The 13,427-nt window shown below is 32.2% G+C and overlaps 1 protein-coding gene across 8 annotated transcripts in view; it reads left to right on the top strand.

The window, feature by feature from the left end:
- LOC114331221 (nucleolar complex protein 3 homolog) overlaps nt 1–13,427 on the top strand; it is a 229,787-nt gene extending 216,360 nt beyond the window's left edge. For all 8 annotated transcript variants that reach the window (XM_050654838.1, XM_050654840.1, XM_050654839.1 and 5 more), the window contains 4 exons: nt 2,358–2,522; nt 2,600–2,836; nt 4,162–4,383; nt 13,211–13,427. In XM_050654838.1, coding sequence (XP_050510795.1) covers nt 2,358–2,522; nt 2,600–2,836; nt 4,162–4,383; nt 13,211–13,406 — 820 coding nt within the window. In that variant the 3' untranslated portion in view covers nt 13,407–13,427. The remainder of the gene's footprint in view (nt 1–2,357; nt 2,523–2,599; nt 2,837–4,161; nt 4,384–13,210) is intronic.

The following is a 13,427-nucleotide window of genomic DNA, read 5'->3' as shown; positions in this document are numbered from 1 at the left end:
TAGAAAAAAAGCTAAGATTTCAATCTAAAAGCACATAAAACAACACCAACCGGTGTTGTTTTATGTGCTATTAGATTGAAAACTTAGTTTTTGCTAGCAATTGCCGCTAGGGCATCCCTGCCATTTCGTTCGTTGCAATCCGTGACTGCACGCCGGGGTTTGTCCTAGTTGAGTCAGAGAGGCAGCATATGTGCCTCCTGATGAGAGACTAATAAGTTTCGAAACCGGTAGAGGTGCTTGCTGCACTCTCTGATTGGACTAGAATAATGATGCGGCTGTAGTTTCGTGTTGCAACGAAATTGAAAATGGTTATTCATTTTTGATAAAATTATAGTTTTGCATTTAATTAATAAAGATTCAAACGCCCGCCTATGGTTATTTTTCAAAAAAGTTGACGTTGACGTAAAGCAACTAGAGAATTGAAAAACGTCAACTTTTTTGACAAATGACCATTAGTGGACGTTTCAATCTTTAGGTTTGTTCCAACTCGATACAAAACCGTTCTTGAACGGTTACGAGTATGCTGTAACGAAAAATGTGTACTGCGCATAATTATTCGTTATTGGGCATGCGCGTAACGATTCAAGAACGGTTTTGTATCGAGTTGGAACAAACCTTTTATCAATTAAATGCGAAACTACAATTTTATATTTATTTAATTTATTGATCAAAATCAACTTAAACCCAAACAAAATTAGTATGATTGAAGAGATATTTTCAATACCTTTCAAACGAGATATCACTTGCCGTAAGGTCCCATTTAAAATTATCGGTCAAAGTGGCTTTGTAACGTCATCTATCACTATTACGTCACCTGAGATTTGAGAAGCCCTTCGTCCGTTTATTTCCTGCCTCCAAATTTCACTATTTTAAGTACAACCGTTCCAAAGTTACGAGGGGAGGAGACTTTTGACTAGCACTGTATAATATTAATGTATACAGGGTAGCGAGAAAGTATGGAAACACTGTAATTTCTCGGAAACCGCTAGACCCATTTTTATAGATTTTGGTGAGTAAGGGTCTCATAATGCGACCGATATTATAGTGGTAATTACATTATTGTCACATATTCCGTTTTTCTGGAAATCTAATGAACTTTCTTATTTCAAATGGGACACCCTGTATATTTTTTGCGTTTTAAAGTCCTTAAGAAATACTGATTATGTTTCATGTTATATTCCCTATACCTAAATGCCATAATTTCTTAATTACTGCTACATTTATTAAAAAAAAATTAAAAATCACATTTTTTCGGCCCGTGTAGAAATTATTTTAGGTTCTTTAGATCATTGGGAACAAAAAAGATCTTTTGTAATTTTCCTCAAAAGTTAATCGTTTCCGAGTTATAAACAATTTAAAACTGAAAAAAATCGAAAAATGATAATTATTATCAAGGTTCAAAAACACAAGAAAAAAAAATAATTTTTGAAATTACAAAATACCTAAATTCAAGCTCAAACCATCTTCTATCAACTCCCTATAAGAATTTTTGGCATATTTTATTCTAAAATATTGTTTTTTTTTTAATTGTTAATAAAGCGCATATGAGAGGACGGGTGATCGGCCTGCATTAACAACTAAAAACCAATATTTTAAAATTACATAAGGCCAAATTACTTATCGGTACCTGATAAAAGAAAATTTAGACACTTTGTGGTTTCAAAAATAGAATGTTTTACTTGTGTTTCTGAACCTTGAAAATCGTCATTTTTCGATTTTTTTTAGGTTTAAATTGTTTATAACTCGGAAACGATTAACTTTTGAGGAAAATTACAAAATACCTTTTTTGTTTCTAATGATCCAAAGAACCTAAAATGATGTATATCCGGGCCGAAAAAAAATGATTTTTATAATTTGGTTAAATTTTTTTTTAATAAATGTAGCAGTAACTCCTAAATTATGAAATTTAGGTATAAGGAATATAACATGAAAAATTTTCAGTATCTTGTAAGAACTTCAAAACGCAAAAAATATAGGTACAGGGTGTTCCATTTAAAATAAGAAAGTTCATAAGATTTCCAGAAAAACGGAAGATGTGACAACAATGTAATTACCACTATAATATCGGCCGCATTAGAAGACCCTTACCCACTAAAATCTATAAAAATTGTTTTAGCGGTTTCCGATAAATTACCATTTTTCCATATTTTCTCGCTACCCTGTATGTATAATACTAAATACAGTCGAAAAAATGAAAGTTTACCCATGAACGATCACATCAATCACTTATTTTGTATTTGCTGTCTTTTTCTATAACAAACGTCTGTGATTTATAGAAAAAGACAGCAAATACAAAATAAGTGATCGATGTGAACGCGTATGTATCATATTAAACAATTAAAGTAAACAATTTTTAGGTACGCACATTGTATAAATTTAGAATATTATGTAGACATAGTCAATGTCTTGGATAATCTTCTGAAAGAAGATTGGTTAGGATATAGGGAGCAGTTGCATTGTATTCAAACAGCCTTTGCCATTTTAGGAGGTCAAGGAGAAGCCTTAAATCTTGATCCACTCAGGTAAGCTTTTTCATAGTTCAGATTTGTTTTATTTTGAGATCGGATTAATACATTTTTTGTTCTCTGTAATGTTCTAGATTTTACAATAATCTCTATAAGGAATTACTCACGATTAATGCCTCTTCGAAAAAGTCAGACAGCACATTGATTTTGATAAAAACTCTGAACGAAGCATTGGTAAGAAGAAGGAAGAAAATTACAAGTAAAAGAATGTTGGGCTTTACGAAAAGATTGGCTCAATTGAGTCTGCAATTAACACATGATGGATCGATGGGTTGCCTGAGTTTGATAAAAACCATAATGCAATTGTCGAGGTAAGTAATCGTTTGGAAAAAGGCAATATTGTAATAAAAAATTATTAAGTTCCCCTTTTTTGTTAATCGGCGTTGTTTTCATACCATATGAAACAACAGGTCTTATTAATGTCTTATATAGGTTCATCTTTGTTTTCTTACATAGAGTCTTGGTTCTCAGCAGATATTTCTATTCATTCCACATGTTTTTTTTTGCCTTTCAGAATTTTTTCATCTGTTCTCTCTTTTCCGGTTTTTCCTATTGTTACTCCCAAGTAGCTAAAGGTGGATACAGTTTCAAATTTGTTATGTGTTTTTAGATTTTTCTGAGTTGTTGTGTCGTCCTTCCCCATCGTCATGTAATTTGTTTTGTGCTAGTTTATCTCTAGCCCTATTCTCTTCGCTTCCTTATCTAAATTTTCAACTGCTTTTATAAGCGTCGTCTTCGTCTTCGCTGTGATGACTAGATTTGTCGTCCTCAAATAAAACGCGGTATGTGCAGCCAACTTAAAACCGAGAAATCGGCTGTTAAAGTTTTTTCTCAGGCCTCTATATGTTTTGACAACTTTTTAACGCAAAACATGTTCTAACGATAGTTAAACATTATTTAAAAATATATTATTAAAAAAGTCATGTTTTTATCAGAGCTGTAAACAAAAAGTCCGATACCGCGTTTTAATTGAGCAGCGGACATATTACTGGATCAGAAATAGTGCCCTATCTGCATGTTATTTACAAATATGATTTTTTACCAAGAAGAATGGTTACCAAAAAAGAAAAATAAATAGCTTATAATTGTTTATTATATACGCAAAATACCTACATGTCATATATGCTCAAAATACGAGGTCGCAACACGAGTCTCGATAAAAACGCGGTAAATGCACTGTGCTCAATTAAAACGCGATAAGTACATGATACTCGCTAGCCCATACCGCTTTTTAGCTGAGTACTATGTAGATACCGTATTTTAATTAAGCAATTATTGAAATTTAGCACATACGACATATTCCAATTTGTTTATTTTGGTAGTAAATAAAATAATACGGCTTTCAGACATTGCAAAAGCATAAATAAGGTCACAAGAAAACCACATATAGCAAAAACTCGATTTCCAATTTTTTTTGCAGATACCGCGTTTTAATTGAGGACGACAGAGATCATCTGCATATGCTACTAGTTAAATGATCATTTAGTAGATTTAAAATAATATTTAAGCCAATAAAAGACTACTTTGAAAAATAAAATATTGCATTTTGCAAATGTCGTCAGCATGATGATTGATATGACAATTTGTGGCAGAAACAAATCGCGTATTTGTTTGTCTAACTTCTTTTACTTTATAGATCAACCGATATTTTATTGGACCTTGATCCGTCAACAGGAGAAGGCAAATACGATCCAGAAATTGACGATCCCGAATATTCTAATGCTTCTAGCAGCGCATTATACGAGTTGATGTTATTATCTAAACATTACCATCCGATCGTCAGTAAATTCGGTAGAAATATTGCAAGTGGGGCCCCCTCAGCCGGCGAAGGAAGTCTCCCAGGGGAATACGCTAAGAGGTAAAAGCTCAGATTTTCTAAAATACTGTTGAGCCCATTGTTCTTTACCCGTGCGCCATCATTTAAAGCATACGAAATAACTCGGAAATTTACTCTACGCAACAGCAAGTGACAGAAAGTGGCTACTGTTCTGATCACGGATTGTATTAAAATTTGACGTTTTCAAATAAATAGAATTTTAGTGCGGAATTACAGCTACTTCTAATATCATTAGTGATTAATAAACTAGAGTTTTTCCAGGCATAATAAAAAAAATTCAATAAAATATATTCTTTTTATCATTTCTTTCACTTTTATGGAAACTTAAACAAAATTATTCCTTAACTGTGTGAATGAGGTTAACTTTGTATGTAGATTAATGGCAAAATAAAATACACTTACCATAAAATTTCAAACTCCAATATAAAATTAGTGGGAAAACAACTGCGTAATACACTCTTGGACAAAAATATTGCATATACATGTGGAATGATTTTTTTGTGCTGCTATCCTTAGCCCCCTGTATCATAGGAATATAATTTCTGATCTGGGCTATATGCTGGCCAGTATAATTTTTAAATTGAATCTCATCAAGGTAAGTATTTACTATGCTAACGGCATGAAGACATGCATTAGCACCAATATGTCATATCCAATGTGGCTTTCAAAATGGCAAACATGGTCTTCTAAAATGTTTTCAATGTACAGTTACGATCATTGAATAGTTTACAGGCTTACATATCTAGGAGCCGATCTTTTAATTTTTTTACCTCGTTTAAACACACCTTTTCCGTCAAAGTGACGTTACCAGTGGTGTACCTAGAATAGATTGATAAAAATTTTAAAATCAAAGTAATATAATTATATTTTACAATATACTTACCATAAAATTTCAAACTCCAATATAAAATTAGTGTGAAAACAACTGTTTGGGTAATACACTCATTGACAAAAATATTGCATATGCATGTGGAATGATTTTTTTTGTGCTGCTATCCTTAGCCCCCCTGTATCATAGGAATAGGATTTCTGATCTGGGCTATGTGCTGGCCAGTATAATTTTTAAATTGAATCTCATCAAGGTAAGTATTTACTATGCTAACGGCATGAAGACATGCATTAGCACCAATATGTCATATCCAATGTGGCTTTCACATGGCAAAACATGATCTTTTAAAATGTTTTCAATGTACAGTTACGATCATTGAATAGTTTACAGGCTTACGTATCTAGGAGCCGATCTTTTAATTTTTTTACCTCGTTTAAACACACCTTTTCCGTCAAAGTGACGTTACCAGTGGTGTACCTAGAATAGATTGATACAAATTTTAAAATCAAAATAATATAATTATATTTGAAGGGTGTCGGGAGAAAATCATGGATGTCACCAAGAAATGATTTTGAGAAAAACGAATTTTAAAGTTATAAGACTATTTACGACAAAAAAAAATGTGTTGGGAGGTATTAAAGATAAACGTAATGATAGAAAAATGTATTGATAATATAAACTAATGTAAACAAAGCATAAGAGTTAAATTGTTTTTAAAAAAATAAAAAATTAGTCGCGTAATGCCCACTTTTTAAAGAAGAAAACAATGGATGTCACCAAGTACAGGCGTTTAGTCACAGGATTATTCCTGTTTTGTTTTTGCTTTTTTGTTCTCTGCTTTTCATCTCAAACAAAATAAAACATTTTAGTTAAAAAATAGTATTTTTTAATTATTTTCTTCATAACCTCGTACATCCTTCCCTATTTTTCCTTTTTTCCATCACTCTTTTCACTATTAGCCATTATGAGATAATATTATATTGAACTCACACTAAACAATGCTGTACAGTTTTCGCAGTTATAAAACAATCTGCTGCTCTGTTGTTATAATTTGTAAACGAACTAACGACTAACCTATCTAAACACGTGTGTATTACAAATCAACCGAAAAATATACATTTTACTACGCAGCGTGCCGACGTGGCAAGTGATATTGCTTGGGTGACCATCATTATTTTCACCAAATTACGCGTGGACAAATATCGTTTTCTCCCGACATGGTCAATTTAAAAGGCTTAAAATCTCTGAACATTCGATGTTTTCTACCTATTTGAAGGAATGATGTGATAGTATTCGTTAAAATCTAGAGAATGACGTATTTACCTAAATATCACCCAATTGGTGACATCCATGATTTTCTCCCGACACCCTTCATTTTACAAAATTTAACAAAATGGAAAGTATAGAAAGAGGTTTTTTTGAATAAAATGGATTATGGTCTTAATAACGAAAATAAGGAAGTCTGGTTTTAAAACATCCATTTTATTTTAAATCTATCTATTTAACAATGATAATAAACAATAATTAATATTTGGTGGAAGCCCCATTATTGTCAATACAACTTTGCAGTCTTCTGGTCATAGATAGCACCAATCCCCTCATGTTATAGTCAACAAGCTCTTCCCATGCCTGCTCAATTGCTTTCCATAATTCCATTCTACGCCGTGGTCTAAGGTTTTTTTCATTTAGTTTCTTTGTTAACTCTGCCCACGCTTTTCCCAATTTCGACAGGGATAAAGTCTGAACCCCGGGAAGGCCAAGGAAGAACAATAACATGAGTTTCTTCCAGCCATTCTCGAACAATAGGGAACTTGCAAATTTTTTTTATTGGATAATAATGTTCAGTTTTGTTTAAAAATGAGATTTCCAAAATTTCACGCTTCAAAAACTCGTAATAACTTAGAAATACATATTTAAAGTCTTCAGCGGTATAAAATAGTTCAAACGGCACGTGACGTCACATAGTTTTGCAGTAGTTTTTATTATGGTTATATTTCGCTGTGTCTAGGTACACGCTAACGTGTACGCAAATAAAAAAGTTAGGTAGACGCGAATTAAACTTCATCAAGCCAGTGACGTCATTATTTAGCTTGCGCAGTTACTATATATTTTGGTACATGCTATTTTGATATGTTTAGTGTTTGTTTGATGGAAACATATTTGTTAAGGGAAGGGAAGCAGAACTATTCAGATGTTTCAAACTTAATTGTAATAAATCAATGTGTATATATAAAAGTATATATTTAGGTTAGCAAAATAATTATATGTATTTAGTTGACATGACATGTAGGTACAAAATATTGTTAAAATAATTTTTATACATAAGTGAATTATTATAATCAACTATTCTAAATGCAAAATAAGCCACAATTTAACTAAAAAAATTATTTTATTAACGTTTAAACGTCCAAATCGGATGTCATTGTCAAAATACAAAAATTAGTCAGATTAAATAAATTATTGAAAAAAATTTTTTACTAAGCAACAACATTTTTGTTTAATTTAATAATATTTTGTATTTTGACAACGACATCCGGTTTAGAAGTCGAAACGTTAATAAAATCAATTTTTTAGTTAAATTGTGGCTTAGTTCCCATTTAGAATAGTTGATTACAAAAATGCCACAAGGATAATAGCTTCAAAACAAGTTAATTATTATTGTGAAAGCTTTAGGTCTTCCTTTTATTTTAATCTTTTACGGTAATACTATTTCATTTATAACTAAAAAAAATATATATTAATTTATAGTCTCTTATCTTTTGCGTACTGTTTTAAAATGTTCTTAAACTCATTAAAAGAACTAAATAATTGTCCGCACTCCGTAGTTAATTTAAAAACAAACACTAAACAAATAAAAAATAAGAAATCACTGACACTCTAACTTTTTTATTTGCGTACACGTTAGCGTATACCTAGACACAACCTTATATTTAGGTATATTCTTCTTCTCATTCTTTAGTTTATTGGCCTCCACCTACTTGGGTATTTGGCAAGCTCATCGTCGTGGAATAAGTCAAAAATATTTATATTCTAATGACATTTATCGTATGTCATTGTAATAATATATACCAGTTTGTTAAAATTGTAGTTTTATACTGTTTTTGAAGGAAATGAACGAAGGTTTACTATTGAAAATAAAACCATTTTGTAAAAGTACAAATTTTCTATGAATAGGTCAAACACTTGTAACGTCACATAAATGTATTTTCTAATGACGTTTATAACGTCTAATTTAAAATTCTGTTTACTTTATTGGAAAAATGTAAATGTAAAACCAAGTGACGTCACGATGCGTTTTGGACCACCTGTTTGAATTTGAATTTTTAATCGTCTTTAGGGGCCAAACGAAAGACAAACAAAACTTTTTTATCTTTGATACAGGTTCTAAATTATGTTCTGTTGTGATTTATAACATTTTTTTCGAATTTAAAAATTTATGCAAGTTCCCTATTCTACTCGTATGCACCGGGCAATTATCATGTTGAAAGATGAAGTCGTTATTGGAGAATCTCCAGATCACCAATGGCAACATTGTGTTCTCAAGAATATGTTTGTGGTGTAATCCTGTTAATTTTTCTTCTATACGATAACAAACGCCCGGGCCTTCAGCACTTATCCATCTCCATAGGTTGATCGAGAATCCTCCACTATTTCTTAAATGATGCGTTGATGCGTATATTGTTCATCATACCTATGATTTCTCGGCCTATAAACTCTTATTCGACCAGTACTATATGATTGAAATACCTTTTCATCGGAAAATGCAACCCTAGAACAAAAGTTCTCTTCACGGTTTATAAATTCATTACAAAATGCAACTCGCCTCTTCTTGTGATCCTCATAGTCCAGGGCGCATCTGTTTTGAGATGGACGTTGAGAGGTGACTCAAATTTTTTTGCAGAAATTGCTTGAAAATAGATCAAATAATAATATTTGAGTTATCCTCCCTCTCAAAAATGTCCGGAACATTGTTTAAATAATCAAAATGTCAAAAAATGAAGGAAAAATTCAATTTTTTTCTTCGTTTTTTGATTATAACTTTAAAACTATTCATTTCAGAGAAAAGTTGTAATGACATAAAAGTTGCATAATTAAATTTCCTACAACATAGGATTGGTTAAAAATTTTAGAAATAGTCACCCTAGTTGAAAAATAGCAATAATTGCGAAAAAACCATACAAAAACAAGTATTTGCATTTTACGTTTTTCAACCATTTATATTAGGATATTTATATCAACCACTTAGGACCTTCATATTTCTTTCAGAAAAACATTATGATACAATAAAACAATACTGTAAATTTCATTAAGATCGGTGCAATAGATTATGCAAAATAAATTTTGCAATCCAGCTTTCGCAAAAAAAATTCATTTTTTTAAAATGTTACAGGACTGAAAATAAAGCAGGTAGCACGTTGAAATTTTTTTTGCTTATAGAAGAGTACTGTACCTTTCATTTTCAATTTAAAAAATTAACATCGATTAATTACCACGGCGTGAGGAAATTTTTTAATTATACATTAATTTTTGGTGCTACGCGCAGGACAGCGGTGTTCGATTCACACAAGTTGATTTCCACCAAAATTTCTTCCAATCTTTATCTAATATATTATTTTCTTACTCTATATTTTGTTGTATTTTAATATTTTAATTCCACAAAAATCAAACTACTTTTATTATTGTTTTTGAAATATTGTTTAAACAATTGCTTATGTTTAAAAATAATAAACTTTTATTCTCTAAGTTAAAATATATGAACAAAGAAAGTTTTTGCTAATAAAAGTGATATTTCAAAGGATAGAGTATGTGTTTTTATTTTGCAATAAACAAATTTATTTATTTATATCGAAATGTAATAAAAATTAAAATGTATCAATCATTATCAAAAGTCATTGGAATGCCCAATCAGAGCAAACATTCCGCAGTCCTGCGCGTAGCACCAATAATTAATGTTTATTTAAAAAAATTTCTGACGCCGTGGTGTTAATCGATTTTAATTTTGCAAAATTGCAAATGAAAGGTACATTACACTTCTATACGCAAAAAAATGTCAACTTGCTATCTGCTTTATTTTCAGTCCTGTAACATTTTGAAAAAATGATTTTTTTTGCGAAAGCTAGATTGCAAAATTTATTTTGCAAAATCTATTGAACCGATCTTAATGAAATTATTAGTGTTGTTTTAGTGTATCATAAAGTTTTTCTGGGTGAAATATGAAGGTCCTAAGTTCAGCATAAATGGTTGAAAAACGTAAAATTCGAATACTTGTTTTTGTATGATTTTTTCGCAATTATTGCTATTTTGCAACAAGGGTGACTATTTTTTAAATTTGTAACTAATCTTATATTATAGGAAATTTAATTACGCAACTTTTATGTTAGTACAACTTTTCTCGGAAATAAATACTTTTAAAGTTATAATCAAAAAACGAAGAAAAAAATCGAATTTTTCCTTAATTTTTTGACATATTGATTTTTTAAACAATGTTCCGGACCTTTTTGAGAGGGAGGATAACTCAAATATTATTATTTGATTTATTTTCAAGCAATTTCTGCAAAAAAAATTTGAGTCACCTCTCAACGTCCAAATGTACTAATATTTTTACAGATGGGCCCTGGTCTATCAGTCAAAAAAGGTTTCGTTGCAGCTGCACAATTTATCAGTCCACTTGCTTTAATTCTTCTACGTGCAGTGCCAATACTGCCCGGAAACGCTGTGTCTCTTCGCTAGCTTTTTGAGCTGTGGCAAAAGGAGATTCTCTCAAATAATCTACTAACATATCATCCTGTTGATCTGTGGAGATCTTCTGTCCTCTTGAACCGCCCAACGGTGCTATAGAGTGAACATTATCCCATCTTTGTTGGATTTTCCATATGCACATATGGCTCACGTTCAAATCTGTAGCAACTTGACTTAGTGACCAACCTTCTTCGAGTTTGGCAATTGCTCTTGCTTTGTACGCATCATTAAAATGCATTCTAACCATTTTGGAGGAGTTTGATATCGTTTTATTTTATTTTTTAACACTCGCAAAGTTTTTGACAAGCATTGACTTTTTGAAATTTTTTTACTTAGACATTTTTCAAATCCGTATGACACTGCAATTTTACAGTATTACAATATAAAAATTAAGGCGTAAACTATTCAGTGATCGTAACTGTACATATCAGTTGGCATTCGTCTAATCACCTCCACGTGTTCGGTATGTCCCTTCAAAGCAATACCGCTTTGTAGCACTATGCCGCCACCACCAAAACTAACGCTCTGCATGAGGTTACAACTGAAGTGCGGTTCGCCAACTCTTCTGTAGACGAAGTTTTGTAAACCCTGCTTCCATATGGTGAACGGTATGCCAGATGTAACCTCATACAGAGTGTTAATTTTGGTGGTGGCCGCATAGTGCTATGAAGTGGTAATTCTTGAAAAGGAGAGACCGAACTTGTGGAGGTGATTGGGCCAATGACGGTTGATATGTACATTAAAAACATTTTAGAAAATCATGTTTTGGCATTTGCCAGCCATATTGGATAACAAATTAGTCTTAAGTCGCGTTTACACGATGGCAATTGGTGAGACAATTGTCAGAAGACAACTGACTGGCATGAAATTATTGTCTTCGTGTAAACACTTCAGGCCAATTGCCTTGCTAACTGCCCTCACAATTGGCCCAAAATTCAGTTGTCTCCGGGAGTAGACTGAGGACAATGAGCTGCGCCCAGTGAGCCCCCCACCACTTGAAATCTCAATTGTCGCGACAATTGGCGCCGTGTGAACGGTGTAGGCCAGTAGTGCTGTCTTGTTTTTTGCCAGTTCCCTCTAGATGACGAGCAGTCGGCCATGTTTTAGCTGTCTACTGCCATGGCAATAGTTAACCCCGTGTAAACATCTTCTCTTTCAACTGGACTGGCCTCCGACAATCCGCAACCACGTGATGACAATTGTCCAATGACAATTGTCTCGCCAATTGCCATCGTGAAAACGCGACTTTAATGCACCATGACACAGCTCTTCATGTCGGTAGAATTGTAAATACTCACCTTGATGAAATTAAATTTAAAAATTATATTGGCCACCATAGAGGTCATATTAACTTTAAATCCAATTATACCATTTGTATGATACAATAAAACATCAAATTCGGAAAAGTAATCATATTTATATGACACGGGGGGCAGCACAAAAATTTTTATTTCAAACGTTAAGTTCAAAATATGCAATATTTTTGTCCGTGAGTGTATAAATAACGTCTAAATGCAGGACAAAAACAGCAAAAAATCCAACATGCTGACAGCCAGAATTAAACAAACCGGAAACGTCACAAATTGTACCTACTTATAACAAATACTATTGACTGTAATACATACAACTCTTGACATTTCCCATTAATATTGAGGAAGCAAAAAAATAGCGCCATCTAGCGGTATGAATAGGATAACCAGAGCAATCTAACCTTATATTTAGAGAATTGCTTTATTATTGTTTTTGTATAAGTGTTTGAACTATTTTTATTTTAATTTAATTTAGCAAAATTAGCTCGTTATTCAAAAATTTATAAAATTAAATTTGAATGTTTACGTCAAATTTTACGTTGCCAAAACGTAGTTCAACTCAAGCCGACAGTGGCGCTAGTGACAACGTGCTTCCAGATTTCTGTGGGAGTTGGATGTATTACAGTCAATAGTACATATTTGCTTATAATCTGAAAATATCCCCAAACGTCTTTTTTTGTACCTATCTCTTTTCAATGTAATGAGTCTAGAGCGTTCATAAAAATAACGTGTGTCTTTACTTAATAACAGGCGGTAACTGGTTTGCCTTAGTTTCATGCGTGGAAGACAGTGATGCTAGATAAAACATATGTATTTTATCTCGTCAGGTATTAATGACGCACGCGTAAAGAACCATGGACTCCATGTATATGTAATAATAAATTTTATATCACAAAAATTTTGATCATTCTCTTATGGAAGTTTTTCATTGATTATTTTGACGTTTATATATTTTAATATTTTGTTTTAGTGCTGCAGATCAATTGTATATAGATTTTGACATGTCCGAAATGGCATTTAACCCTCCTGTACCGCCACCTAAGAAGGAACAGCCAAAAACCAGGCCAAAGCAAATATTTTTCGCTGACAGTACGTTTGAGGAAGAATGTAGGCAATGTTTACGTAGACCCACTAAAAGAAAATCATTCTGGTTTGATAGTTTGTGAATATATGGTTTATAAAATAAA

The sequence above is a fragment of the Diabrotica virgifera genome, chromosome 6 (assembly GCF_917563875.1).
Source record: "Diabrotica virgifera virgifera chromosome 6, PGI_DIABVI_V3a".
Lineage (NCBI taxonomy): Eukaryota > Metazoa > Arthropoda > Insecta > Coleoptera > Chrysomelidae > Diabrotica > Diabrotica virgifera.
This window is presented reverse-complemented; position numbering and strand designations above follow the sequence as displayed.